Here is a 27,567-nt window from a genome sequence, read left to right on the forward strand (position 1 = left end):
CATCCATGATCACCAATTAAAAAGTGTCAAAAATCAAAATCCATTAACAAATGGATCCTATTGATTTTTCCTTAATGTAAAATGCGCATATAAACAAAGATTTAGCTTGCACTTCATTCTGATTTGAAATGCCCATGAAATAAATGACTAAACTTGGTCATATTTTGATTTAACAAGAGTGCTCAATTAAATGGAATGTGCATATTGTCACCAATTAGCCATTAACAATCTTTTAAACAAAATTTATTTTCATTATTAATATTTTAGCTTTTACACATCCTAGTTAGAATCTGTATGGTACTATTCTATGGTAACAATCGTTTATTACAACGGTTTTAATCTTAGCATTTAATATTTTTGGTGGATTCGCTCACCACCTAATTGATTTTTTTTTCATAGACTAATTAATGATTCAAGTGCAAATTCCTTTTCTTTTCTTTTTCCCTCTTTTTAAAATGATTTTGTGGCAGTCTACAGGTTGGTCCTTAAGATAAAGACTCTTTCCTCCAAGGTTCTATCATGGTAACAACCAATTTTTTAATTTTTACCCTTTTCTAAAAAAGAAACTAAAAGTTAGATATTGAAATAAACACCATTTCGGTAATACCGAAATACTTGTTAGTTTTTTTTTTTTTTTGGGTATTTCGGCAATAATAATATTGAAATTACTTTTTCTCTCTCCCTCCCATTGCATCATTTCTCTCTTCTCTCCTACTTTTTCTTAGAATTTCAGCAATGGTATTACCAGAATTCACTTCCTCATTTCCCCAAATAAGTTTGAACAGTGCCCATATCACAAATAAACTTTATTTTCTACAATATTCAGCCAAAAGACTCCCACTTACTTCCCAAAAAATGGAAAAAATAGGAAAAGAAAAGAAAGAAAGACATCAATTGGAAACATTAATACTTTATTAGAAAAATATGGTAAACAATCATGTATGTTGCTTGTAAACACTTAGAGCACTCACAACAGTGGTGGTATATTGGTATTTTTTAGCTCTTCAAACACCAAAAAGTATGCTCCAGCAGTAGAGCTAAATCTTTTTTTTTTTAGCTCTAATGAACAGTGCACATCTATAAATAGATGTGCACTGTTCATGAAAGCTAAACAAAAAAAATATTATTTTATTGTAGTTGCTGTTGTGACTGTTTTTTGAGTTGTGAAATATATTATTTTACTGTAGAAGATATATTATTTTATTGTGATGTTTATATTATTTTATTGTGTTGAAAGCTAAAATAGATCCACTGCTGCAGCATGTGTGTAGATATGTATATGTAAAATAGATAAAGTAACTTTTGGTGGAGCTAAAAAGCTAATTTTTTAGCTCCACTGCTGTGGATGCTCTTACGGCCGAGATTTAGATGAGTATTGAACCATTTTTATGAATTGCCTTGTTCCTCAAGATCATTTCCTCCTTTGAGAGAAATTAGACTCTCAACATAAGAGATCATCTGCATCGGTCGTCCATCAACTTGAAGATTAGTTGTTTTTTGGGCCGAGGGGTCATAAAAGAGCAATTGCCCCTCATTATTTCTCAAAAACAAGCTTTCGTTCTTCCAAAATCCTAGTGGTTTTTCAATTCCCATACGAGGTCCAATAGTGAATAGCTTAGTCCAAGACTCCCTAACACCAAATTCAAGCAGTGACCAAATATGAAAACAATTCTACAATCTTTCTCTATATTTAACAAAAGTAACTAGAGAAACCAATTCATTAAGCACAAAAAAAAAAAATTCTCCAAGTATCAATGGGATCCTCAAAAGTAAAAAACGCCATCTGCTAATGTTGTTGTTAGGAACAACTCATTGCTCATATCAAATGATAAAATGCCTTGAAAGCAGGGCGGTGGCACTTGAAGGCCAAGGTGGTCACGGAACCACCTTGACCTGAAATTTTTATTTTTATATATAATAATTTAAAATTTTATATTTGTTTACACTTCAAAAAAAAATTTGGGAACACTCTCAGTTTTTTTTATGCCAATAAAATAAAACTTTGCTCCATAATTTGTTCTACTCAACAATATATTGGGGCTTTCAAGCAAAAAGAAGCCCAAAAAAAATTTTGAACTAAAATTTGAAAAAAAAAAATTACAACATAGCAAGCCCAAATGTCCAATAGACCCCAGGGAGAAAAAGCCCAAGATCAATATCTTTTATTAGATTGTGTAACTTATGCCTCTTAAGGATCACCCTGAAAAAAATTCTTGGAGCCGCCACTGCTTGAAAGGAATCATGATTATCATCACTAATAATTGCACTCCAAGAAAACATCTCTTTTGTGTATGTCCTATAATAACTACGGTTTATAAAATGACTGGGCGCAGAAGTACTACCTTTTTTCCACGAACCAGTACTTAAGCAATATACCTCAGCTGCATAAAAGAAATTTATTTCATGGAAATACAATTCGGGATTTGGGTCATAAATTTGTAAGAGTTTGACCACCTTGTAGTCATTAGTTTTGAAGTTGAAACCAAAACCAATATCTCTAGTTAAGGCCTATGAAGCGCGGGTGCGTTTCCGGATTCGGGTGTGAGTGTGAGACTCGGCAATTTTTGAAAAAGGATGGTGCGGTTAAGACAGGACGCAGCGATTAAAAAATTATTAAAAATATTTATATTTATATTTTTTATATATTGCTAAGCATACATTTTCACATTATATAAACATATACCAAATTTAAGAACACTAGTAAATAATAACTAAAAGTCTAAAACATGATGTTCATAAATTAAATGTAAGACAATGAGTGGAGACAGAGACTGTGAGATTGTGACCAAGGTTCTTAAGGAGTGAGACTGTGAGAGAGGGGAGACGGAGAGCAAAGAGCAGAGAGGTCGTCTAAATCGGCTTGATTCAAAGCCGGTATCGGTCTGAATTGGCCGATACGGCCTGAATCAGTTGGTTTCAGCCAGCCGATATGGTCCGATTTGACCCGAATTGGCGTGAATCGACCCGAATTGGCGCAAATTAGGAAACGAAAAAATAAAAAACTCTACGCGGCACCGACGCACGGGCAACGGTGTCACCCACCGCACCTTGCATTGGGCCACGTCGAACGTTGGTGTGGCACCCCTATAGCGGTGTTGGTACTTTCTTGGTTAATGCTCTAGCTTGGGGGTAGGATATACCTGACCCGAGAACAACTTTTGTTTCATTTGTTGATGGATTCCATAGAACAGTATCTATGCTATAAACGAACAGGACCATTAATTGAGCCTACTATGTTAATAACTACGGAAAATTCTTAGATAGTCCCGGAGTATAGTAAAATTGTGCTCTCTTCTCTCACATTCATGGTGGACCCCATCATGAATTTAATGAGCGGACCCCACCATGAATGTGAGAGGAGGGAGCACCATTCTCCGTGCTCCGGGAGTACCTAAGAATTACTCAATAACTACATGCTTAGGAATACCAAAATACGGTGAAGGAACAGCTTGTGTTGACAATATTTCAAGAGATTCATATTGAAGCTTGGAGAAAACATGATCATTGGAAGATTTTTGGCGTTGGATAAGGAGGAAACTTGCGTTCCTGTTCTTGTTAGTGGTGGTCTGGTTGTGGAGAAGGTGCTTATTGATGAAGATTTGGCCATTAATGAGAGCTTACCATGATTTACAGACACACTTGAATTGCAATAAAGACACCACTGGAGCGAAATTTGTATAATCAAGTCTTCAAACAGTACGTCATTAGTTGTAAATATTGCTTTTCTTCCTTTAATTTCCTGGGTTACAAAGAGGAAAATGAATGATTAACAAACACAGAGATAAGAAACTGTTTGGTCTTGGAAGGATTGAGCTTTTTTGTTTAGATTTTAGATAAATAGAGGAAGAAAATTAAAGCATATCATAGTGATATACAGTATGATTTCTTTACATTTAGCCCGTATTGTATGTAGTATGTGAATCGTATAAGTTTTGGCACTAATTAATACTTTTAGTAAGAAATTATTTTCTGGTAACTAGAAAGTATGCAACTCACACACATATGTAACAAAGTTGAAATTATGATCTATACAATATATTCTATTGTACACAACTCACCCAAAAATCAAAAGGAACATTTAGAATTAACTAGGCTAAGATAAGACCTTAATGGGTTGGGTCTAAGAACAATGGAATGGATCAAATTGTTTATGGGGCTGACCCGACCCACTTTGCTAAAGTGCGGAACAGTAGCCTTAGAGCATTCACATCAAAGATGTGAAAAGTGCTAAAATGCTATTTTATAGCTCAAAACACAAAAACATACTTTACATCAATAGTGTCAAATCTCAAAAGTTTTAGCAACTTGCTACAGTATGGTGCTACAACTAGCACCCTACTGTAGCAGGTTGCTATATTTTTTTACTATTATTTTCTCTCTCTCTCTCTCTCTCTCTCTGTCTTTTTCTCCCTTGGCCACTCTGACCCTTTTTCTTTTCTTCTTTTTTATGTTGTACTCTGTTCTTCCTCTTCCTCTCAACTTAGGTGATCCTCTTAGGTGAAACTGTGGCTCACAAGGCTTCACCGTATTATGGTGTGTGATTTTTGGTTTTTTTTTTTGTTGAGATTATGAAGCAAATAGTTTTTATATTTTGCTTGCCTTTTCTATTTTCTAAAAACTTTTTTTTGGGAAATGCCCTTTTTTTTGCTTTGCTTTCAGTCTATTAGTCTTGCTTGTGGTGTGTGTTTGATTAATTTGGATCTAAAATTAGTTCAACAAGATGATTCTTCTTCTAAAATATAATAACAACACCAGTATATGTTTTTTTTTTTAACGGTGGGTTCACTTTTAGTGTTTTCATTTTGAGGGTGGTGACATTGAGTGGGCGGTGGCTAGCTATGGCCATGAGGGGGTGGGTTGGTTGTTTTAACTTGGAGAAGAGAGACACACAGAGAAAGAGAGAAAAAGAGGTGTGGAGAATAATAAGGAATTAAAAATAATAAATAAATAATATTTTAATGAAATGGTAAAATAAAATAAAATCTTTGATGTTGGGCAAATTATAAAGTGGAGTGTTAAAATAGATAAAGTAGCATTTTTAGATACTAAATGCAATATTTTTTTAACAAGTTTGATGTGAATGCTCTTAGGCCTTTATTTAGGTTCTAGATCGGACATAAATTCTTTGGTTTGAGGAACAAAAGTGTATGTGTGTGATGTAATTTAAGAAACAATAACCAAAAAAAGAAAAGAAAAATGTAAAGGGATTTTGGATTTACCCTTGAGTTGGCTGGATTTTCTGGTTTTTGCTCCTCTGCTCTTGATTTTTCTAGGAAAGTTTTTCTGGGGTTTTATTTGAGTGTTAAACAAGGGGAATTTGCAGTGAGATTTTTTTTTGGGGGGGGGGGGGATATTAAGGAAGATAGAGAAAATGAAGAATAGTGTCACTCTCTCTGCCTTTTTATTTTTTAGGAGTGTGGGAGAGTAAGGTTTTAAGGTGTTGGTCTTTGTTTATACATAGAATAGAATTGCATAGGTAATGAGTATGTATGGAAGTGAAACCTAGTTATGGCTTGTAAGATGTCAAAAATACATTTAATATAATTAGATAATCAATATTCTTAAAAAATAAAAATAAGGTTAAAATTGTAATTTAACAAAATTCAAAAACAAAAAAACTACTATATAAACTTTTTTTTATTAAAAATTAGCACACTCTATTTGAATATATCTCACTATTATTTCTTAAAAACTAATACACACTAAATGCAGCAGTTTACTTATTTTCATATCCTAAATTTTAGTTTTTTAAAAATTTATTCCTTTGTAACTTTACTAACAACAGATAAATTCAAATTAAAAAATTATATTAAACTCAAAATAAATAAAAAATAAAAAATTTCATCGCACTTGCAGGACACGTATGATGAGATTAATAATAAATAAGAAAGCTGCCCTACGTTCTTTTTTTTATTTTTTTTTTATATCTATAATGCATCAAAACTTTATTGAAACAAAGGAATTAACAATACATCATTTAGAAGAGCTTGTTCAAGAAAACAAGGACTCTCTTCTTGTAGGGAAATTACCATGAAATTCTCAACCTGTGAGAAACAGAAAATAGAGAAAACACATGCCAAAGAAAAATAATCACACGCACAAGACAATATTTACGTGGTTCGACAATTTGCCTACATCTACGGAGTTGCAGAGATTTCACTATTATCAAGAAAAAAAAAATACAAAGTGCGGCTACAGTCTTTTTCTCTCACGAAATCACAACGGAAAAAATCTTAATCACGAAAATAACGTTTTTCTATATTCTGTACACATGATTCACAATAGGCTACAAAATGAGCCAATTTTTTTTTCCTGGGGGCATGGACTAAGCCTCAGAAAATCTCCCATTAAGAAACTACGTAACATTATTCGAGTCGGGTCGGCTCGGGTCGTCAACCGGATCAAACACAACTAGGCTCTACAAAGCCCAATACTTCTAACCAAACAGAGAATTCATCGATGCCTAGAGCATATTTAGCTAAGAGATGAGTCGGTTTATTGGCTTGCCAACGAACATGGAAAAAATCCCATTGGCAAAAATTGTGGGAATCAGACAGCAAACCATACACCACAGCAACTATAGAAGAGGGTGGGGGAGAGGTCTCTTTCAGTGCATTCATGAGAGTCAATGAGTCACTCTCCAAAACAAACTCTTGGATCATCATGTCTCTCGCAAAATGCAGACTGAATTCAACAGCTTTGGCTTCAGCTTCCACCGCTCCAAGGGGTGCCTGGATTTTCTTAGTACATGGTCCAATAATCCTAATAGCACCATCCACATTGATTTTGAACTTACCAGCTTTAGGAGGGCTCTAGTGGGCCTGTGTAATCGGGCTAGGCCCATTCTCCACGTGAACACTCTCCTAGTACTCAGTAAGGTATTCCATTGCCCCAAAAACCACTTGCTGACATGGCTTCTTCGGACTTTCACACCTGGTCTAATTCTGATCCGTCCACATTGCCACGCTACCATGACGATTTTTTCAAGACTATCCTGATCCCATTTCGCCTCCATTGCGCCATACCAAACCATATCCATGAAAGAGCTGAAATGAAAGCTGCCCTACCTTGTTACAATCTTTGAAGTGCTTGAGATGGTGACATTTTAAAAAAAAAAAAATTTGAGAAGGACGGTGACAAGTATTCATCTCACCCCATATGTGGCAGCTGGATTTTTGATCTATCGTGAATTGCCACGTGAGATATGGGTTGCCAGGTGCATTATCATAGTAATTAATTAATGCTGATGAGATAAAGATGACATATGAAGGAAATTTTCTTGGATTTCAAAAAATTATTCACATCTATTGAGTCTTTTAGCTAAAAATTGCAAAAAACAAAGTTTATTATTGTTATAGTTACTGTTCAAAGTTATTTGGTAAAATGAGAAAAGAGACTGAATTTCGGCAACGGTATTACCGAAATTGCAAGAAAAAGTAAAATGTGTCATGGGAGAGAGAAAATTGAATTTCAGTAATAAGATTACCGAAATTCTTGTCCTGTCCTTACTCTAAGCCTGCCCGTGAAGTGCCCAAAATGCTGAAATGAAAAACCAATTGTGGCAATGGCATTGCCGAAAATGGGAGGAAAAAAAAAAAAAATTATGGCAACCAAGTTGCCGAAAATGGAGGGAAAAAAAAAGATGCTACGTCCACAACATTTTTCACAACAAATTACAGGTGGATAGTTGTTATTGATTCAAATTTGAACCTAACACTAAGATAACTTTTTTGCCCCAATAATAACAATAAGTAACAACTTGCCATTTATGATTTATTGTAAAAAATTGTGAAAAAATTGTGGACGTATCATTTCTAAAAAAAATCGTGAGTCGAAATAGAAGGAAAAGAAAAGGAAAAAAAAAAAGTGGCAATGGCATTGCCGAAATAGAGGGAAAAAAAAAACAATTTTTTTCCCTCTATTTCGGCAATGCTATTGCACTTTTTTTTTTTTTTTCTTTTCTTTTCCTTCTATTTCGGCTCACGATTTTTTTAGAAATGATACGTCTACAACATTTTCACAATATTTTTACAACAAATTATAAATGACAAGTTGTTACTTATTGTTATTATTGGGGCAAAAAAGTTATTTTAGTGTTAGGTTCAAATTTGAACCAATAACAACTAACCACCTGTAATTTGTTGTGAAAAATGTTGTGGACGTAGCATTTTTTCCCCCCTCCATTTTCGGCAACTTGGCTGCCACAATTCTTTTTTTTTTTCCTCCCATTTTCGGCAATACCATTGCCACAATTGGTTTTCCATTTTAGCATTTTGGGCACTTCACGGGCAGGCTTGGGAATAAGGGTAGGACAAGGATTTCGGTAATCTCATTACCAAAATTCAATTTTCTCTCTCCCCTGACACATTTTACTTTTTCTTGCAATTTCAGCAATACTGTTGCCGAAATTCAGTCACTCTCCTCATTTTGTTAAATAACTTTGAACAGTACCTATAACAATAATAAACTTCGTTTTTTGCAATTTTTTGCCAAAAGACTCCACATCCATTAGTCTATGTTTAATGAGATGTACCTGAATCAAATAAATGTTTTTTTCTCAAAAATAAATAAACAAATAAATATCAACGTAATTTTAAGTGGAAATGGACTTGATAAAAATAATAACACATTTTCCATGAAAAAACAAATAATTCTCAAGATTAAAATGTAACTTTAAGTCATGACTTTATTATTATTTTTATACAAGATGAAAATTTTACTCTAACCTAATCTAGATGTATATATGTGTGAAGCTCCCTCCGAGCAGGGACGGAGTTAGAACTTTGAGTTAAGGGGGGCGGCTTTACTATTAGCTATGTGCAGTGGTTTCAACCTTTGACTCTGTTACTACTTAATTGTTGAGATTTTTTTTTTTTTTTTTTGGTGTCGGTAAGAACAAATTTTTTTAATGACAGGGTTGTTTATTTTAAGTTTTACTATTGGTAATTTTTGTTGTTTAGCTATTTTTGTTGGGCTTGTATATTTTTTTTTAGATTTTAGATTTATATATTTTTTTAAAGTCACTAAATGAGGAAAATACTAGCGCTACAAACTTTTTTATAAATTATTGATGTAATAAATGGTTACTAGTTAGTAAAAAAATGATGTGAGTGGTGGATCTATGTGCAAACCAATAAAAATTTGCTACCAAAACAGTTTGTAAAAATGTTGTAAAAAAGTTTATAAGTATAACATTACTCTTAAAAGAATCAATGATATTATCTAAGGGGAAAAAATGTAATTTTATAAAATAAAATTGCTAAAATTAATACACACACATATATATAATAACAATATTTTTTATTTTTAAGTTAGGGGGGTCATTGCCCCCCTAGTCCAAAGCTAGTTGCGTCCCTGCCTCCGGGAGACTTGAACCCCAGCCTTTGCTCTCCACACCGCACAAGTATTAGTGACCGTCACGTCAAGGGTACGCGGTGGTAAGTCAAGACTTTAAAGTAATCAATGGGTCTTTTTTTTTTGGCAAAATATTATTTTGGTCCTTAAGTTTCGCCAAAAATTTGTTTTTCATCTCTAAACTTTAAAAAGTTCTTTTCTCATTCCTAAACTTTGTAAATAATTTTTTTTAATAGTTAAAAGACAAAAATAGGGATAAAAAAAGAACTTTTTTCAATAGTTTAGAGATGAAAAACATACTTTTAGTAAAGTTTAAGAATATAAACAAAAAAATTTCAATAGTATAGGGATGAAAATGAAATTTTTATTAGTTTTGAGACTCCCTTGAAATTCTGAAATTTTAACCTTGAAGTTGTAGTCAAGCCTTGGCTCATTTCTTTCCACATAAGGCCTACCCCTTGGAGGAGCCCCAAAAGGGTTCTCAAAATGAGAATGAGAGTCATCAAACTCATTGGTAGTCTCATGAGAAAGTTGTATACGCTGCACTACCTCCGTAAGTGCCACAACTTGTCTCCTTAATTTAGCAATCATGTCTTCTCTCTCTTTATATTTTGATTCCATCCAACATTCCTCCCCATTGGAGGGTTGGCTTCAACTCCTTCCCCAACATCCATTTGATTCCCCCTTATTCCACCTCTCCTTCCTCTCCTTCTTTGAGCCATTAAAAGCTTCACAATCTTTGAAAAAATTGTAAATAGAAGCAACAACACAAGGGATCAAATCTGTGATATTTGCAACAGCCACAGATTTGATTGGCACATGGAACCTAGATCTAAATTCTAGGATCTTGAATGGAGGGATAAAAAAAGAAACACAAGGAAATCTAGGGCTCAAATGATCAAAGTGGTAGGAAAAAAGAGGGCCAAATCTGTGCTCTGATACCAAATGACGGGAATCAAGATCAATTGATTGAGAACTTGAGCTAAAATTGCATTAAAATTAAGAATTAAAGCTGGAATTACAGAGAAACTAGAGAAACAAGTTTTTGTCCAGGTCTGAAACTAAGTTAAATTCACATCAAAAAACTGCTTGTACTCTTACATAGCAAGACTATTTATAATCTTTAACTATTAGGACATTCTTGGTGTATCAATCTTAAACAGAAGAAGTCCTTTAAATAGTAGTGTGTATATATATGTGTGTGTGTGTGTGTGTGTGTGTGTGTGTATTTTACAACATGCTATAAGACCATTTTATTACTAGAATGGTACTGTAGTATGTTGCAAAAAAAAAAAAAAGGATTTTGGCACATTTGATGAGGTGTGTTATTTGGTATTTCAATTTGGTGTGCAAAATGCTAAAACTTTTAGCATTTAGCACATTCGATGTTAATGCTCTTACCCATTTTGTGTGTAAACCATTTATTTTGTAACACTTAAATTCTTTGGGCTTTTATAAACCTCCTTATGGTATTGATTTATGTGAGTTTGCAACTCTAAATATAGACGTATATCATCATATAAGTTATGAGCAAATATTAATGTGTAGGATTGCATGAAATTCGAATTCAAAATTAACTAATTTTTTTAATGTTAAAAATCCAGATTCCACTATTTTCTTTCTCCCTCCAAAATGATTGGATTACACTTTTCTAAGGCATAGTCAATGGAGAAGAGAGAGATTTGTTTGGTTGAAAAGAATTTTAAATCACAAGAGTTGTAGATTCTTGACAATTTAAAGTCACAATAATTAAAATTCTTGAGAGAAGACATTTATATTGTTTAGAATAAACTCACAAAATATTCAATTCTTTTTCTAGGTGAGACTTCAAAATTTTACCAATTTAAACCATGTTTAAGCAAGCACTTTAGGAATCAATTTCACATTTACTCTTTAATGATTTTGGGTAAGTGACCGCATCAATTTATTCCCTCACAATGAAGAACACGTTCCAAATCAGACTCGTCTCAAAGGACACGTGAGTTCCACTTTTATTTTAGCTTTAAAATAGCCATCAAATACTTGAAAAACCCATTATCCAAGAGTTGACAACTACTTTCTCCAAAAAAAAAAAAAGAGTTGACAACTAGAACAACTGAACCATAGTTTATGTGTCAAGGTTGTTGTTGTTGTTGTTATTTTATTTTGTTTGTTATTATTATTATTATTTTATTATTATTATTATTTTGAGAATAGGAGTTTTTACGTCAACGTTGGTAGTGTGTTTGGATGTAGTTTTTTTTTATATAAAAAAATTGAAAGTTATTTTAAAGTTTAGTTATTATTAAAAAAAAAAGAGAAAATTAAAAAAAAATGTATATAACCAAATAAATTGAAACGACAAAAGAAAAAGATGTTACTACTTACTACAAAAAAGGAGCTTTAACAACCAATGAACGAAGTCTGTGAGGAAGATGGACTGTAGATCTGGTTTGTTTCAGCCACTGTTTTGAGGGAAAAAAAACTAGATCTGATTAGTAGACCCGTTCATGGGTGCAAAGACCTGCCGATTGGACCGCATGTCATGAGGTTCAACATAAAAATTTGATTTTGCAGTTTTTGGGATTTAAATCAAGTTAATAGGCAGTTTTCGGATAAACCGATTCAACTGGACGGTCTGGTCCAATTTTCAAAATCATGCTAGCAAGTAACATTGCTACTTCTTCCCCTTTTTTTTTTCTTTTTTTTTTTTCCATACGTTATATTAACTAATTTAATTAATCGCACATTTTACATTAAAAAAAAGTTAAAATAAAGTGATAATTATGTTGTGTCACTTTTATAATGTGTCAAATTATTTCATATATATTTTGTAAAATAATTTATTTCTTATATATTATGTAATAAGAGTATAAGAATAAATTCATACAAATTACATTATCTATCCCCTTATTTTTCTTCTCAAAAAAAAAAAAAAAAATTTCTATCCCTACATTTTTCTATCCCTCTAACTAAATAACATGAAAGAAAATTAAAACTTCTTCTATCCTAATACTTTTTAGTTCCTTCCTTTTCTATTCTCCTAATTTCTAAACAAAACCTTGACATGTTGTAACATAATACCTATTGAATGGGGTCCAAACTCCTTACACTGACATGAACGGCCCAAAACCTTGTTCAACTGGATGATGAAGTGGGCTGGAAAGTACTGTAATGTTATTGGGCTGAAAGGATTAAAAATAATAATAATAATTGGATCACACAAATCACCAGAAATAGAATTAAAAGGATAAAATAGTAGAAAGAACCAAGTAACCAAAATTTATTTCTTAAAATCTTTGCATGCAATTATGTTGGGAATAGAAGAATGGCGTCATTCTGTACTGATAATCTATTAGGTGGAGATGGGAAACAACCGCCATAAGTTGTCTTGATTTCTCTGCATCTCGATCACAGACATAGGAAACCTAATCTCAATCTCAACCATGAGAATGAATGAGATTGTGAATGTTTATTCTAGGAAGCCAAGGAAAATCAAGAACAATAAACGTGACAACGTTAATGTAGAAAATAATTATTTTAATAATAATACTAAAAGAAAAAAGAGTGATGCTAGTAGTGAGCGTAGAAATAGAATAGTCATTTAGTCCAATAGAGGAGGTAATTGCAAAGAGGGTTGTGATGCTTTCCCCTTGTCAAGGATGAGACCATTCACAAGAAAAAAGACTGTAAAGTTAGAACAAGGGACATAATTTCTCCTTTTGCTGAGAAGATTGTGACTTAGCGAGAGAAGGACAAATTTTTCATAGTTCTCATGACTTGTATGATTGTTCAAGCGAGGCCTTAAGTCACTCTTCTTAAACTTGCATGGTTCAAACTGCAACTTGAATAGTTTGAACCTTGACCAATTTCACAACATAACTAAATTACAATTACTACGACTATACAACCTTCATAATCACATATTTTGGCTCGTGAATTACCCATTGGGATCTAAATCCTAACAGAGGCCTTTTAACTCCAAATAACTTTTAATCCAAGATCTCAATTATTTTTAAGAACACTATGAAAATTTTCTAAAAGCTTCTTGTAGAATTTGAATCGAAGTCATCCTGTATTTTTTTATCCAGTGAGCAAGAAAGAGAATATAGGTTTAAGTTAGATATTACATTGGACATTGTATTCTACCTTTGAAACTAATATTAAAAATTTGTTATATACTTCAATCAAATTTTAAACTAGAAATTCATTGGTTAAACTTGAGAGTCCCTAATGAGCTTCCAGCTTGATTACAGCCAATGAGAGGTATTGAGTATTACATTAGCAACTGTTGGAGTGAGTAAGAGTTTTATCTTCTCCAACCATCTATAGTATTTGCCTGGGACTTGGTATGCATGCAAAAGCTTACTGTACTTTTTCTTTTTTCCTTTTTTTGGGTTGATAAATTGAAGCTTTCATTAAAACCAAAACTGCAGAACCACAGGGAAGCAATCAGACCTGCACACATCCAAGATGGTACGGAAGTATGGAACTGAACAAGATTTTCCAAACCAATACAAACGTAAAAGGCTTTATTATTGAGAAAGTAAAGGGAGTTCCACCATTGAGTGTAGGTATAGCTGTGAGCAGAAATATCATGCTTAGTCCAAACAAAAAGAACTCCTAAGATTAATAACTAGTTTCGCAGTAACATGAGCTGCAGAGTTGAATATTCTCCTAATCCAGTAAAAGCTGCAACAATTAAAAGAATTACTAAGTTCTAAGATATTACCAATAACAGTTTAATTAGACTAGTCAGCTTGAATGCCTTCCACAGCCAGAGGATCAAAGCACGGTTTTGCATCTCCCTCTATAACAATGTGCAGCCAATTTTTCTCAACTGGCGATATGCAAAGCCCTGAGTATTGCAGGTGCTCAAGCCTGGATTGGAGCACGTAGCCCAAACCTTCAGCATCTCACCAAAATCATCCTAGCCACCACAGCCAAAGTAGTAAAGTCATTCGAAAACAGCAGCATCCACATTTAAATTTATCATACCCCTAGGAGGGGGCTTCCAGGAAATCATTTCTTCACTTTAAGCAATGTCATCCTCATGAGCTAAAGCTAGCAAATACTCTTTCACTCTATTTTCGAAGGCACAGATGGTAGCCAAGATGTTAACCTCACCCCCATTGTGAACAATATGGTTTCTTAAATTCCAAATAGAATCCAAAGTGAATGTCATCTGCAAGGAGCATATCTCAGCCACTTGGATCCCTGTGCTGCTGATCACCTAGCAGAAACTGAATGTGTAGATTTAGAACCAGCTTAATAAGATCAGAAGGGTGCCAGATCTTAAACCCCATCTGCAGGCATGCCATATGGCCGTTGCTGCAGGGCACTTAAAATGAGCACATGATTCCACTAAATTGCCACATAAGACACAACTTGAACCACTAATTCTGGTAAGACACAGATACTTGGTCTCTTATTATAAGGTTAAAACATAATAATAAATAAAAACAATTCGACTAAGATTATGAACACAACACTTCAATATTATGGATATTTTGATTTTATGGATACAAGTACTTATTCTAGTTTTCAAAACTTCAGAATTCTATGTCACATCTTAGAAAAACGTACAATTATAATTTTATACGACTGAATATTACTGCAATAAGAACGCTGATAGGTTTATGCTTATAAAGTATTCTTATCAGATATCTGCATTACCACTATTATGTTGCTTAATAATCATTAGTGAAATAAAATGACTTGTTGTGCTAGTTTGCGAGACTGCAACCATCACTTAAATAAAACTTTCAAAATTCAGTTAGCTAGCATATCTTTCATCGACCTTCAGGATTCATAATCTCAGAAAACATCGACACAGCGTAACTTTGCTCCCCATGGAAGATAGCTTTTTCTGCACTCCCTTGCAACTGCAATGCGAGCTCAAGGCCCCACACCACATCATTCATTGATGGCCGTTCGGTTCCATTGTCATGCAAACAATTCACCGCAATCTCGCCAAATTTCTTCAAACACTCTGGTTCAATTTCGGCCTTCAATAATGGATCAACAATCTGATCAAGCGTTCCATTGCGATAACATTTCGGGGCCCACTCCGCTAGACTCATCTCCTCGTGCTCTACCGTATGCATGATGGGTGGCCTTGCACACAACACTTCAAACAACACCACACCAAAGGAGTACACATCAGACTTCTGTGTTAATTGTCGGCGTCGATAATATTCCGGATCCAAATACCCAAAACTACCCTTAACCGCTGTGCTAACATGGGCCTTGGACGTGCCAGTAGGACCAAATTTTGACAATCCAAAATCGGACACCTTGGCTGTCCATTTCTCGTCCAATAAAATGTTGGTGCTCTTCACATCACGATGAATGATGGGGTGCTTCGCACCTGTATGCAAGTAGTTTAACGCTCGTGCTGCACCAAGACAGATTTGGAGGCGTTGATCCCATGGAAGAGGTGTCTTATCAGTGTTGTAGAGATGACTACAAAGAGTCCCAGCAGGCATAAAATCATACACAAGGATCATCTCGTTGCCATCATTGCAATATCCTATTAGAGAAACGAGATGGTGGTGGCGGAGCTGAGATAGTATCTCAATTTCTGTTTGGAACTCATGGACCCCTTGTTGAGAACCGGGTTTCAACCGTTTGATTGCAACATGGGTGGCCCCACCATCAATGTGTATGTACCCTTTATACACGTCACCGAACCCACCGACACCAATAATGGAATTTTGGTCGAAGTTTTTGGTCGCTGCTTTAATCTCAGCCAATGAGAAGTAACGGCACAAATACGGTAGCGTTGATCCGTGAGTCTTTGTTGACTTGGACGTGTGGAAAGACAATGGACCCCGCCAACGCCAACTAGTCTTGGCTCGCCCGAGAATCAAGAATCCGAGAATCAACAGAACAATAATGCCGGAAATTCCGCCACCGACGATGGCCATTATTTTTATTCTATTGTTATTTGACACAGCCGTTGAAGGGGTCAGCGGAAGTGTGTTGGGGCTGGGGCTGGGGCTGGGTCCGGTGAGATTTCCATTCAAAACGCTGCTGTTGATGGAAGAACTGTATCCTGTTTGGTCATCATAGTATTTCGACCACAGCATCACACCTCCATACTTGGCACTACCTTTAATGGCCGGAAGGACTTTAGAAGTTAAATCAGCAGCTGGAATGAAGCCACTCCCAGCGGCATTAGGTGAAGCAGGAAGTCCTAAGAAAAAATTGGTGGCAGGAATAGAGGTAGTCCATTGGTTCCAATACTTTACTAGATTACCTGAGCTGTACTGGCATGGAGGGTTATTATAGAACTGTACCCATACATAATCAAATAGACCTGTCTTAAGGGCAACTCCCATAAAATCATCAGGAAATGGGCACTGAGGAGCTGCGGTTAAGTACACTTTCTTTCCTTGTTTGCTGTATTGAGAGAGAAACCTTGCAAGCTCATCCCAATGTAGGTTTGTTCCTCCTTCAATATCAAAGTCAATTCCATCCAAAACAGCTGCTCCAAGAGGGCGAGATGAGGATTGTCCTCCTAAGAAGTTATTCCAAAGATAGGTCGCTACTTGTCTAGCATCGTCAGTTGAAGAAAGAGCATAGTTCCCTCCACCTCCTCCAATGGATAACATCACCTTAATTCCTCTTGACTGACATGATTGTATCTCAGAGCTAATCCTGGTGCACCCATTAGTTGTTGGATTACAATGGCCAGCAAGGTTGATTTGGGGTTTTTGACCGTTGCCAAAGGTTGGAAGGATAGCTATGTTGACAAAGGCATACATACCTGTGGCACAAGTTTCTGCCAAGGAACCCTCATTTCCATTCTGACCCCAGTAGATTGCGATCCCACAAGCATTAGCACCAACCACTAGAATCAGAACTATTGATAAGAGGAAAGGTATTGAGCTTGACGGATTTGATGCCATAGTATAATAGGTTTGTGTGTTTCAGATAGTCACAGTTGAACTAGATTTTTTCTGTGTTTGTGGTGTTCCGTGTATCACATTTTCAATCTTTTATAGGACAAAAGTTGTAATACCCGGAAAAAAAAAAAGAAAAAAAAAAAGAAAAAAAAAAGAAGGTATTTAAGTAAATTTGTTTATAGGTCAATTTTAAAATTAATATTACTAAGAAGTTTTTAGAAAATAAGGTTGAAACCTTAGCAATATATATAGTTTAATTTAAGTTAGCATATAATGACAGATATTTTGAGAGAAAATATTACTCAAAATATTCAAGTAGAAAAAGTTTGACGTCTAATATTTTTTTCTTGTCAAATTCTAAGCTTTCTTTGGAATTATAATATTTTTTTTATGTGGGTATATTGGCAAGAAGTGAAACTATTTAAATACTCAATGAATTTTATGATGTGACCGAAGAAGGGATTAAATTATTTTTTTAGTGTCTATATTATAAGTCTGTTTGACTACCGTTTATTTTGTTGAAACTGAAGATTTATTGTTGAAAATACTATAGATAAAAGTAAAAATTAGTTGAAATAATACAATAAAACCTATAAATAGTACCAAAAAGTACAGTAAAACTTATAAATAATAACAAAAATAAACTAAATATTGAAATAATTTATAATTTTAATCCAAGTTCAAATGTATACTAATTCGATAATAGCGATTCTTTTCCTATGCCACTCTTGCAGTTAAGGGTAGATTGTTCTGCAAAAAATTTAGTCATGGTCATGGTGGGTCTGGTTTGTAAGTAAAGATGAATTTGTAGAAGGTTAGGCATGGTCTTTAGGTTCGGCTCTACACTGTTTTTGCCTTAAAAAGTTGTACTTTTGGTGAATAGGAAAGTCGATGCAGTAGCAACATTGTATTGATGATGTGAGTGTGTCAGTATAGATGAAGGCTGACTTTGAAGATTTCGATACCGTTCAAGATTGCATCACTGTATTTAGTTTCCCAGTCAAGTGGATTTGCAACTATGGCGATAGAGAGGTTCACTCTTTTTTGGCTTTTCTTGTACTACACTCTTACTTGTACTGCACTCATATGCCTCTTATATAAAGGCACTCATGTATATTATTTTAGTAGGAAATACAATACTATTGAATTCAGTATTTCTAACATGGTATCAGAGCCACTGCTCTGACCTTTTCTTAGCAGTTTTGTCTTTATTGGTGTAACTTCATTCCTAATATTGCTTCCGCTATCACAATAACTACCACAACCTTTCGCCGTTGAATCTTCGAGTCTTCCAGACATCGTCCTTAGGTTCCGGACCTGTAGCAGCCACCGTTGAGGAGTTCGAACACTGCAAAGACCACTGCCTTTTCTGACACTGCCGTGAATATTGTTCCGATAAATTTTCTAAAGGTACCACGAAGATCGTCTTGCTCCGATCTACCAGTTTGTGGAAACCTCACAGTAATTAGAGCCTCCACGCACCCTCACGCGCCATCCAAATTTTCTGCACTGAAGCTCACGCGCCCACGCGCCGAAACTCTTCCCCACGCACCGCCACGCGCTCACACGCACTGCACGCACTAGACCTGCACCTGCTAACGTCAGCCTAGGTGACGTCATCACTGCCACGTCATCGTCCATCGCGTTGCTAACGTCATCCGCCACGTCATCGTTGACCGACCGTTGACCGTTGACTGGCTGTTGACTAGCCGTTGACTTTTTCAATGTTGATTTTTTGCAGTTCAGGTGCTCCTTACCCAGTTTTTCGCGTAGATTTCATTTTTGCAATCCATTTTTGCATATTTTGTTTCTGAATGAAGAATAAGGACAGGTCTTCTTCCTTTTGCAACAATCGTCGCCGACAATCCAGCAAACGTTTTTGCAATTTTTGCAAACGTTTTGGCCATAATATTGAGACTTGCTTTCAGCGCAATAAATCAGCTGTTTTAATTTCTACCGCCACTATTGCTAACATTGAGAGTGTCCAACCAATGGCTCCCGTCTCTGCACAGTCTAAGTCTTCAGGTCGCACTTTCACCATGACCACAGATGACCTTAAAAACATCATCACCAATGTCATTTGTATGGTTGGCAATGCATTTTATTCCTCTTCTCTCTCAGCTTTATCCGGTATGTCTCCTTTCTCTTGGCTTATGGATTCTGCTTGTTGCAATCACATGACACCTCACTCATCCTTATTTTTTGAACTTAAACCTGCACCACACCCTCTTACTATTCGCATAGCAAATGGTTCCACAATGTCTGGTCATAATATAGGTTCTGTTTCAACCTCCAACCTCTCCGTTTCTGGGGTCTTTAATGTTCTTGACCTTTCTTACAATTTGTTTTCTGTGGGACAATTAGCTGAGTTGGGTTATCGAATTATATTTGATTATTCTGGGTGTATTGTGCAGGATCTAAGGACGGGACAGGAGCTAGGGACCGGTCCCAGAGTTGGGCGTATGTTTCCCGTGGACAACCTTCGTCTTCCACTTGTTGCTCCTGTTTCTATTGCCGCAGCTGCTGTAGTTTCTTCTATTCCTTCTCTTGCTCTTTGGCATGCTCGACTTGGTCACGCATCTTCTTCCTGTGTACAACAATTGGCTTCTAGAGGTTTGTTAGGTTCAGTGTCTACAGAAAATTTTAATTGTGTTTCATGTCAGTTAGGAAAACAACCAGCTTTGCCTTTCAATTCTAGTGAATCTATATCCACTGATATCTTTGACCTTATTCTTCTAATGTTTGGAGACCTTCCTCTATCTCTAGTATTGGTGGATCTCGATATTTTGTTGTCTTTGTTGATGATTACTCTCACTATAGCTGGATCTTTAATATGAAATATCGTTCTGAATTATTGCAAGTGTATTCTAATTTTGTAAAGATTGTTGAAACTCAATTTTCTAAACGTATCAAAATTTTTTGATCTGATAATGCTCTTGAGTACACTCAATATGCTTTCCAAGTTGTTTTGCATTCCTATGGCACTGTTCATCAACTAACTTGTCCAGGTACCTCTCAGCAAAATGGTAGAGCCGAACAAAAACTTCGTCATATTCTTGACACTGTTCGTGCTCTTCTTCTCTCTGCCAAAGTTCCTGCTCTTTTTTGGGGCGAAGCTGCTCTTCATGTTGTTCATGCTATTAATCGCATTCCTAGTCCTGTCATCCAAAATCAAACTCCCTATGAGCGCATTTTTGGGTCACCTCTAGACTATCACCACCTATGCTCATTCGGCTCTGCTTGTTTCGTTCTTCTTCAGCCACATGAGCATAACAAACTTGAGCCTAGATCAAGACTTTGTTGTTTTCTTGGCTATGGCAAAACTCAAAAGGGGTATCGGTGTTATGATCCTATTCTCATCGTCTTCGTATCTCCCGCAATGTTGTCTTTTGGGAACATCGCCTCTTTGTCGAGCTCTCTCACTTCCGTGCTTCTCTATCTTCCTCTTCTGTCTTAGATCTATTTCCAGATGAGACACATATTCCTTCTGTAGCTGCTCCTGACCCTCTTATAGCTAATCCTGATCCTCCTATAGCTGCTCCTGATTCTCCTATTGACTTCTCTGTCCAACCACCAGAAATCCTTGATCCCTTTCCTAGTTCCCCCCTTTAATGAACAGGTGGAAGATGAACAGGTCGAAGACGAGCTACCCAACCCTGATCTTGGTTCCTCTGCTCCTGCTCCGCCTGAAGATTATGCACAAAACATTCCACCTCGTCACTCAACTCGGGTAAGGCCCATTCCTGTACATTTACTTGACTATCATTGTTACACTGCCCTTACTACACTGCACGAGCCTCACACCTATCATGAGGCTTCCACTGACCCTTTATGGTAGATTGCAATGAAAGAGGAACTTGATGCATTATCTAAAAACCATACTTGGGACTTGGTCACTCTCCCCCCCGGAAAATCTGTGGTTGGTTGTAAGTGGATCTACAAGATTAAGACTCGCTCTGATGGGTCCATTGAGCACTACAAAGCTCGTCTTATTGCAAAAGGTTTTACACAGGAGTATGGGATTGATTATGAAGAGACCTTTGCTCCAGTTGCTCGTATCTCATTTGTTCGTACCCTCTTAGCTGTTGCTGCTGCCAGTAAATGGGATCTTTTCCAAATGGATGTCAAAAATGCATTCCTTAATGGGGATTTAAGTGAAGAAGTTTATATGCAACCTCTTTCTAGTCTCTCTGTTGAATCAAACAAGGTTTGTCACCTTCGACGTGCACTTTATGGCCTTAAACAAGCTCCACGTGCTTGGTTTGCCAAATTCAGCTTTACCATCTCTTGTTTGGGTTACATGGCCAGTCATTATGATTCTGCCTTATTTCTTCATCGCACTGACAAAGACACTATTTTACTTCTCTTGTATGTGGATGATATGATCATAACTAGTGATGACCTCAATGGCATTCAAGAACTCAAGGAATTTCTCAGTCAGCAGTTTGAGATAAAAGATCTTGGACATCTCAGCTACTTCTTGGGTTTTGAAATCACTCATTCTATAGATGGACTTTACATTACTCAAGCCAAGTATGCCTCTAAACTCTTGTCTAGAGCTGGACTTACTGATAGCAAGACTATTGACACTCTAGTCGAGCTTAATGCGCATCTGACTCCCTCAGGGGGGAAACCATTGTCTAATCCCTCTCTTTATAGACGCTTAATTGGCAGCCTAGTTTATATTACTGTTAGCCGTCTAGACATTTCTTACACTGTTCACCAGGTGAGCCAGTATCTATCTGTTCCACGATCGACTCACTATGCTACTGTTCTGCGCATTCTTCGGAACCTAAAGGGCACTCTCTTCCATGGTCTTTTCTACTCTGCTCAGTCTCCTCTTGTTCTTCGTGCATTTTCTGATGCCGATTGGGTAGGAGATCCCACTGATCGCAGGTCCACCACTGGTTATTGTTTTCTTCTTGGTTCTTCTCTGATTTCTTGGCGAAGCAAGAAACAAACTCATGTGGCCCGTTCTAGTACTGAAGCAGAATATCGTGCCCTTGTTGATACCACATTTGAGCTTCTTTGGCTGCGATGGCTTCTCAAAGACTTAAGTGTGTCTACATCTTCTGCTACTCCTCTTTATTGTGACAACAAGAGTGTCATTCATATTGCTCACAATGATGTCTTCCATGAACGGACTAAACACATTGAGATCGATTGTCATTTTATCCGTTATCATCTTGTCCATGGTGCTCTTAAGCTAATCTTAGTCTCCTCTACAGATCAACTTGCAGATATCTTCAGCAAGTCACATCCTAAAGGACACCTTCGTACTTTGGTTGACAACCTCAAGTTGGTCTCACATCCACCTTGAGTTAGAGGAGGACTGTTAACATGTATAGTGTTGTAGGCTTTAGGCCCAACTAGTTTACTTGTACAGCACACATTCTTGTACTACACTCTTACTTGTACTGCACTCATATGCCTCTTATATAAATGCACTCATGTATATTCTTTTAGTAGAAAATACAATACTATTGAATTCAGTATTTCTAACCTAATGCATTTTCCCTTTCACCAAAAAAAATTTTAATTCTTGCTAACATTTTATAATTTATATATTTTATTGAATAGAAACTAATTTAAGTTTTCCTGTAACCTCTTTTTGTAGGCATTATATCTAGTGACCCAACCACTGTTAGAGCTATTCGGACAGCAATTCAAACATCAACTGGGTTCTGGCCCACGGTGCATTGTAATAGAAACTTGGTTGGAACCCTGACCCTCCAATTGTACCGAATTTATCTTTGCTTCGACAAAACAACCATGGTGCAGATAAATTGCGCAATGATTAGTGTCAATTGGAAAGAGTGAGACGAGTATAAGAATAAATATCTCCTACATGAGGGATCCCATTTGTAATGTCTCTTTTTTTTTACTTTTTCAATTTTATCAGTGTAATATCTCTTTTATATATGAATGAAATTATTAGCTTCGTGCCTTTTCATGTGTCGGCTTCAGTTTTTACATCATTCATATATCTCAAATTATATAAAGAACTCGACAATAAAAGGACTTCAAACTTTTTACCAATTGGCGGAGAAATTTTCCCTTTGACTAGCTAGGTGGTCACCTTATTAATTTTTGTAAAAAGTGTAATTTCACATGAAGAATGGAGTATTTGACACGTCTAGCTAGGCTGATTATTGATTAATAATAATGCAGAGCCCACTAAAAATAGTTTGAGAACTTAAGGGTTAATTTAAATTTAAAAATCAATTGAATAATAATAATTTAAATGTTATATTATAGTTTTTTGTCAAAATATATATATATATATATTCTTTTTTATTTTTTAAATGTAAAAATACTATTTAAGTTTTTGTATTTAGATTTTATTAACATCTTTTTTACTAATTATAATTACTATTATTTTGGAGCCTTCTTCAAGGTTAGAAAAAGAATACAAAACCTACTTCAATATATTTTTTTTTCAAAAAATATTAATAGTCATCCTTTTTTTTTCTCTCTCTTTCTCTCTCTCTAAAAGGTGGCCATAAAAGCTTTATGTAAAATTTTTGAAGGGGGGGGCTCTTACGCCTCTGCCAAGTAGCAGCCTAAGTCTAGAGCCAACCTGGATTAATGATATACCATATATGGAAGACTGAGAATGTAGAAATGTATGGTCAACCAAATAAAAGAGCCAAAATGCCCCAATTTTTATTCTTTTGTAAATTTCTCTGGCATTAGAAAAATTGACCCAATCAAAGGATGCTCTAGCAATAATTTGGTAATATCAACATTTTCCAGTCTACTGAGAACTTGATCAGGATTCGGTATGTGAGACTGTTGAAATTAAAAGGAACAAACCAGGGAAAAAATGTTAATGTATAAAAATTCTTATTTTAAGTTGAATTTGGTTGTCATGAACTAATTGTTTGTAAATTTTAGACTGGAAAGAACGTGACTTGGAATTTTCTTATTCTTTTGTTTGTAAATTAAATAAAAGGTCATGAAAATTCATAGAGAAAGGAGCCAAGCTTCTATATGGGCTAAGCTCCTTTTCAGTGGCCCCTTTGTTGATGGCTTTTTATGGCTCTCAAGGTGCCTAGCAAGAACATAATATGATTGATGTCAACATTGTTTATTGACTATGGCATTACTTCTTAAACAAATTCTAACTTCTATTTTTAGTATTAATTTAACTTGCACATCGAAACAACCATTCAATTAAGAAAAGTACTAGCAACTCATCCATGATCACCAATTACAAAGTGTCAAAATCTATTAACAAATGGATCCTATTGATTTTAACTTAATGTAAAATGTGCATATGATTAAAGAATTAGCTTGCACTTCATTCTGATTTGAAATGCCCATGAATTAAATGACTAAACTTGGTCATATTTTGATTTAACAAGATACCTCAATTAAAAGGAACGTGCATATTGTCACCAATTAGCCGTTAACAATCTTTTGAACAAAATTTACTTTATATTTTAACTTTTACACATCCTAGTTAGAATCTATATGGTATTATTCTATGGTAACAATCGTTTATTACAACGGTTTTAATCTTAGCATTTTATTAATTTTTTTAAGAAGATAAAAATATGGTTATTATGGTTTTTAAAAATATAAATCAAATACAAAAAAAAAAATAAATTATACATTTACAGGTTTGGCCTGCTCAGTCTACTCCATTCTATTTTTTTGCAAATTTGGAACCGGGACAGAAACCCATGAATTTTAAAACTGAGGACCAATCATACCGAATCCATCAGAAAATCAAACCAAGCTTGATTTTTGGTCCAATCTTGTTGATTAGTTCGGCCTATATGATTTTTTTTTTTTAACAATCCTAAGAAAAAGGGTCATTCCTTGATTCTCCTTGATTCTCACAAAAAATAAGAGTGGGATCAATAAAGTTAGTGACTAGCTCTCTTTATTTTGGGAGTATTGAAAACAACATTGTCATGTCACAGTTGTGGCAAAAAATTGTGAAAAATATTTGTGATCCTAGACTGATCCAAAGAGATTGGGATTTTAATTTTTAAACGAGGCAACTCACACAAAAGATTGCCTAGAATGTGTTGTTTGGATCATAGAGGAATTACAGTGTTGTTTTTAAGCTGCTTTTGGCGGCTGATGCAACTAAGAGTGGAATTACGGTGTTGTTTAGACAGATGAATTACAGTGTTGTTCTTTTTATTTTCAAGTAAAATGATAAAATGAGAAGAGCAGCACCTGAGAGTGGAGTGGCTGGTAATTAATTGCGGTTGTGTATCGCTGTTGTGGGTCTTGCCATTTTTTTTTAAGCAGCACATTAATATAATTTTTTAAAATTAAAAAACAAAAACAAAATTACGTGTAGGATTGGATTTTTTGATTCTCAATTTATATCATTTTTGCAAAATCATGTATATAAGTTTAGTTAGCAGATTGTGTTTTCTCACGTTTGGTTATGAGGGTATATTGGAGTTTTGCTATTAGTTGGGATATTTTAGAAATTTCACAAAGGAATATTCTAGAAAATAAAATATTTTGGTAAGTTTAAAAAAGAGAGTAACAAAGTGGGGTATTTTCTCATTTCCAAAACAGTAAAGGGTTACATTGCTTGGTTTAAAAGATTATGGAGGAAATTATGAACTATTCCAAACATAAAGAGAAATAATGTTTTTCCCCTTTTTTAAAATTATTAAATGTTTTTTTTTTTTTTTTTGATAAGTAATTATTAAATTTCTTTTTGGTATCTTGTAGTTTTCTGGTAGCTTATTTACTAAATATGAGATCAAATATATAGTTTTCAATTAATAGCTTTTATGCTAAATCTATAACAAAAAATTAAAAATTAACTTATTTTCAAAAAGTTATTTAGTTTGGCTAAATTTATAACAATAAATAGACTAACGCTCCGTTTGTTTCAATGGAAAACCTAGTGTAAAGATAGTTTTTCTTGTTTTCCAGTGTTTGGTAGCATAAAAAAAAGATGAGTCAAATGAAAACTATCTTTGGTCAATATAAAAAGTATGGCTTATTTTTAGAGATTGTTTTCCATTAAATTTTTTTGGAAAACAACTCTATCTCACAGCAAGCTAAATAAGGGAAGTTAGGAGGTTGTTTTTCAACTCGTTTAAAGTTGCTACCAAACATTAAAAAATGAGATAGTTTCATAGAAAATGCTTTTAAGAAAATAACTCATTTTCTAGAAAACATCAACGTTGAAACAAACAGGGCGTAACACAAAAGGTTTTAAAAATTAAAAAAAAAAAAAAAAAAAAAAAAACAAACAAACAAACAGAAACTTAGCCATTTAGTTGTGATTAATGAATAAAAATATGATAGATAACAAGTCTATATTCCATCAATCAAAATTTGTTAGGTTGTCAACCTTCCAAGTATTATAAATTTAGGATTATTCATTTCATTTTATTTCAGACATGAGTTTAGATGAGATCGAGCTCATCAACAAAGTAGATCGTGTATTTAAGCTTGACTTATTTTATAGTTGAACATGCTTAAATTTGTTCACGAGTTAATTAATTAACTTATTCCTTTTCATAGACACTTGAATCGTAATAAAGACACCACCGGCTACCATAGCAAAATTTGTATAACCAGGTCTTCAGGCAGTACTTCATTAGTTGTAAACATTGCTTTTCTTCCTTTAATTTCCTGGGTTACACAGAGATGAGAAACTGTTTGGTCTTGGATGGAAGGATTTTAGACGAATAGAGGAAGAAAATTAAATATATATAATATTTTAGTAAGATATTATTTTCTGGTAACTAGAAAGTTGAAATTATGATCTATTCACGCGCGCGTGTGTGTGATGTAATTTAAGAAACAGGAACCAAAAAAGAAAAGAAAAATGTAGAGGGATTTTGGATTTACCCTTGAGTTTGGTTCTTTTTTGGTTGTTGCTCCTCTGCTCTTGATTTTTGCTGGGAAAGTTTTTCTGGGGTATTATTTTGAGTGTCAACAGGGGGAATTTGCAGTGAGATTTTTGGGGGTGATAGAGAAAATGAAGAATCGTATTTTTAGGAATACGATGGGAGAGGAAAGTTTTAAGGTGGCGTTTGGTACGGGGTAATGTTTTAGGATTTCCAGGAATGTTTAAAGATTCCCATGTTTGGTTGCAAATTACGCTAGGGAATCAGATGCCAAGGGAATCCTTAAACCCCCCTCAGAAAGAATGTGGATTCCCTTTAAAACAGGTGGGAATTCAGATTCCCAAACTTAAAAGAAATTGTATTTTTTATAAATTGACAATTTTAACCATTTTTCCTTATCATTTAAGCAATTAAGATAAACTATAAAACAAATTATCAATATCTTCTCTCTTGTCTTTATCTTTTCCCGCCAAAACAACATAAAC

At 34.9% G+C, this 27,567-nt stretch overlaps 1 protein-coding gene and 1 pseudogene across 1 annotated transcript; both read right to left on the minus strand.

The window, feature by feature from the left end:
• Positions 1-1,386: 1,386 nt before the first annotated feature.
• On the minus strand, positions 1,387-26,843 carry LOC142627246 (F-box protein CPR1-like; annotated as a pseudogene).
• On the minus strand, positions 15,070-17,246 carry LOC142627352 (receptor-like protein kinase FERONIA). The gene has a single exon (XM_075801197.1). The coding sequence runs from the start codon at positions 17,244-17,246 to the stop codon at positions 15,126-15,128; it is 2,121 nt and encodes a 706-aa protein (XP_075657312.1). The 3' UTR covers positions 15,070-15,125.
• Positions 26,844-27,567: the final 724 nt, after the last annotated feature.

This window comes from Castanea sativa, chromosome 3 (genome assembly GCF_040712315.1).
Source record: "Castanea sativa cultivar Marrone di Chiusa Pesio chromosome 3, ASM4071231v1".
In the NCBI taxonomy this organism is placed as follows: Eukaryota; Viridiplantae; Streptophyta; class Magnoliopsida; order Fagales; family Fagaceae; genus Castanea; species Castanea sativa.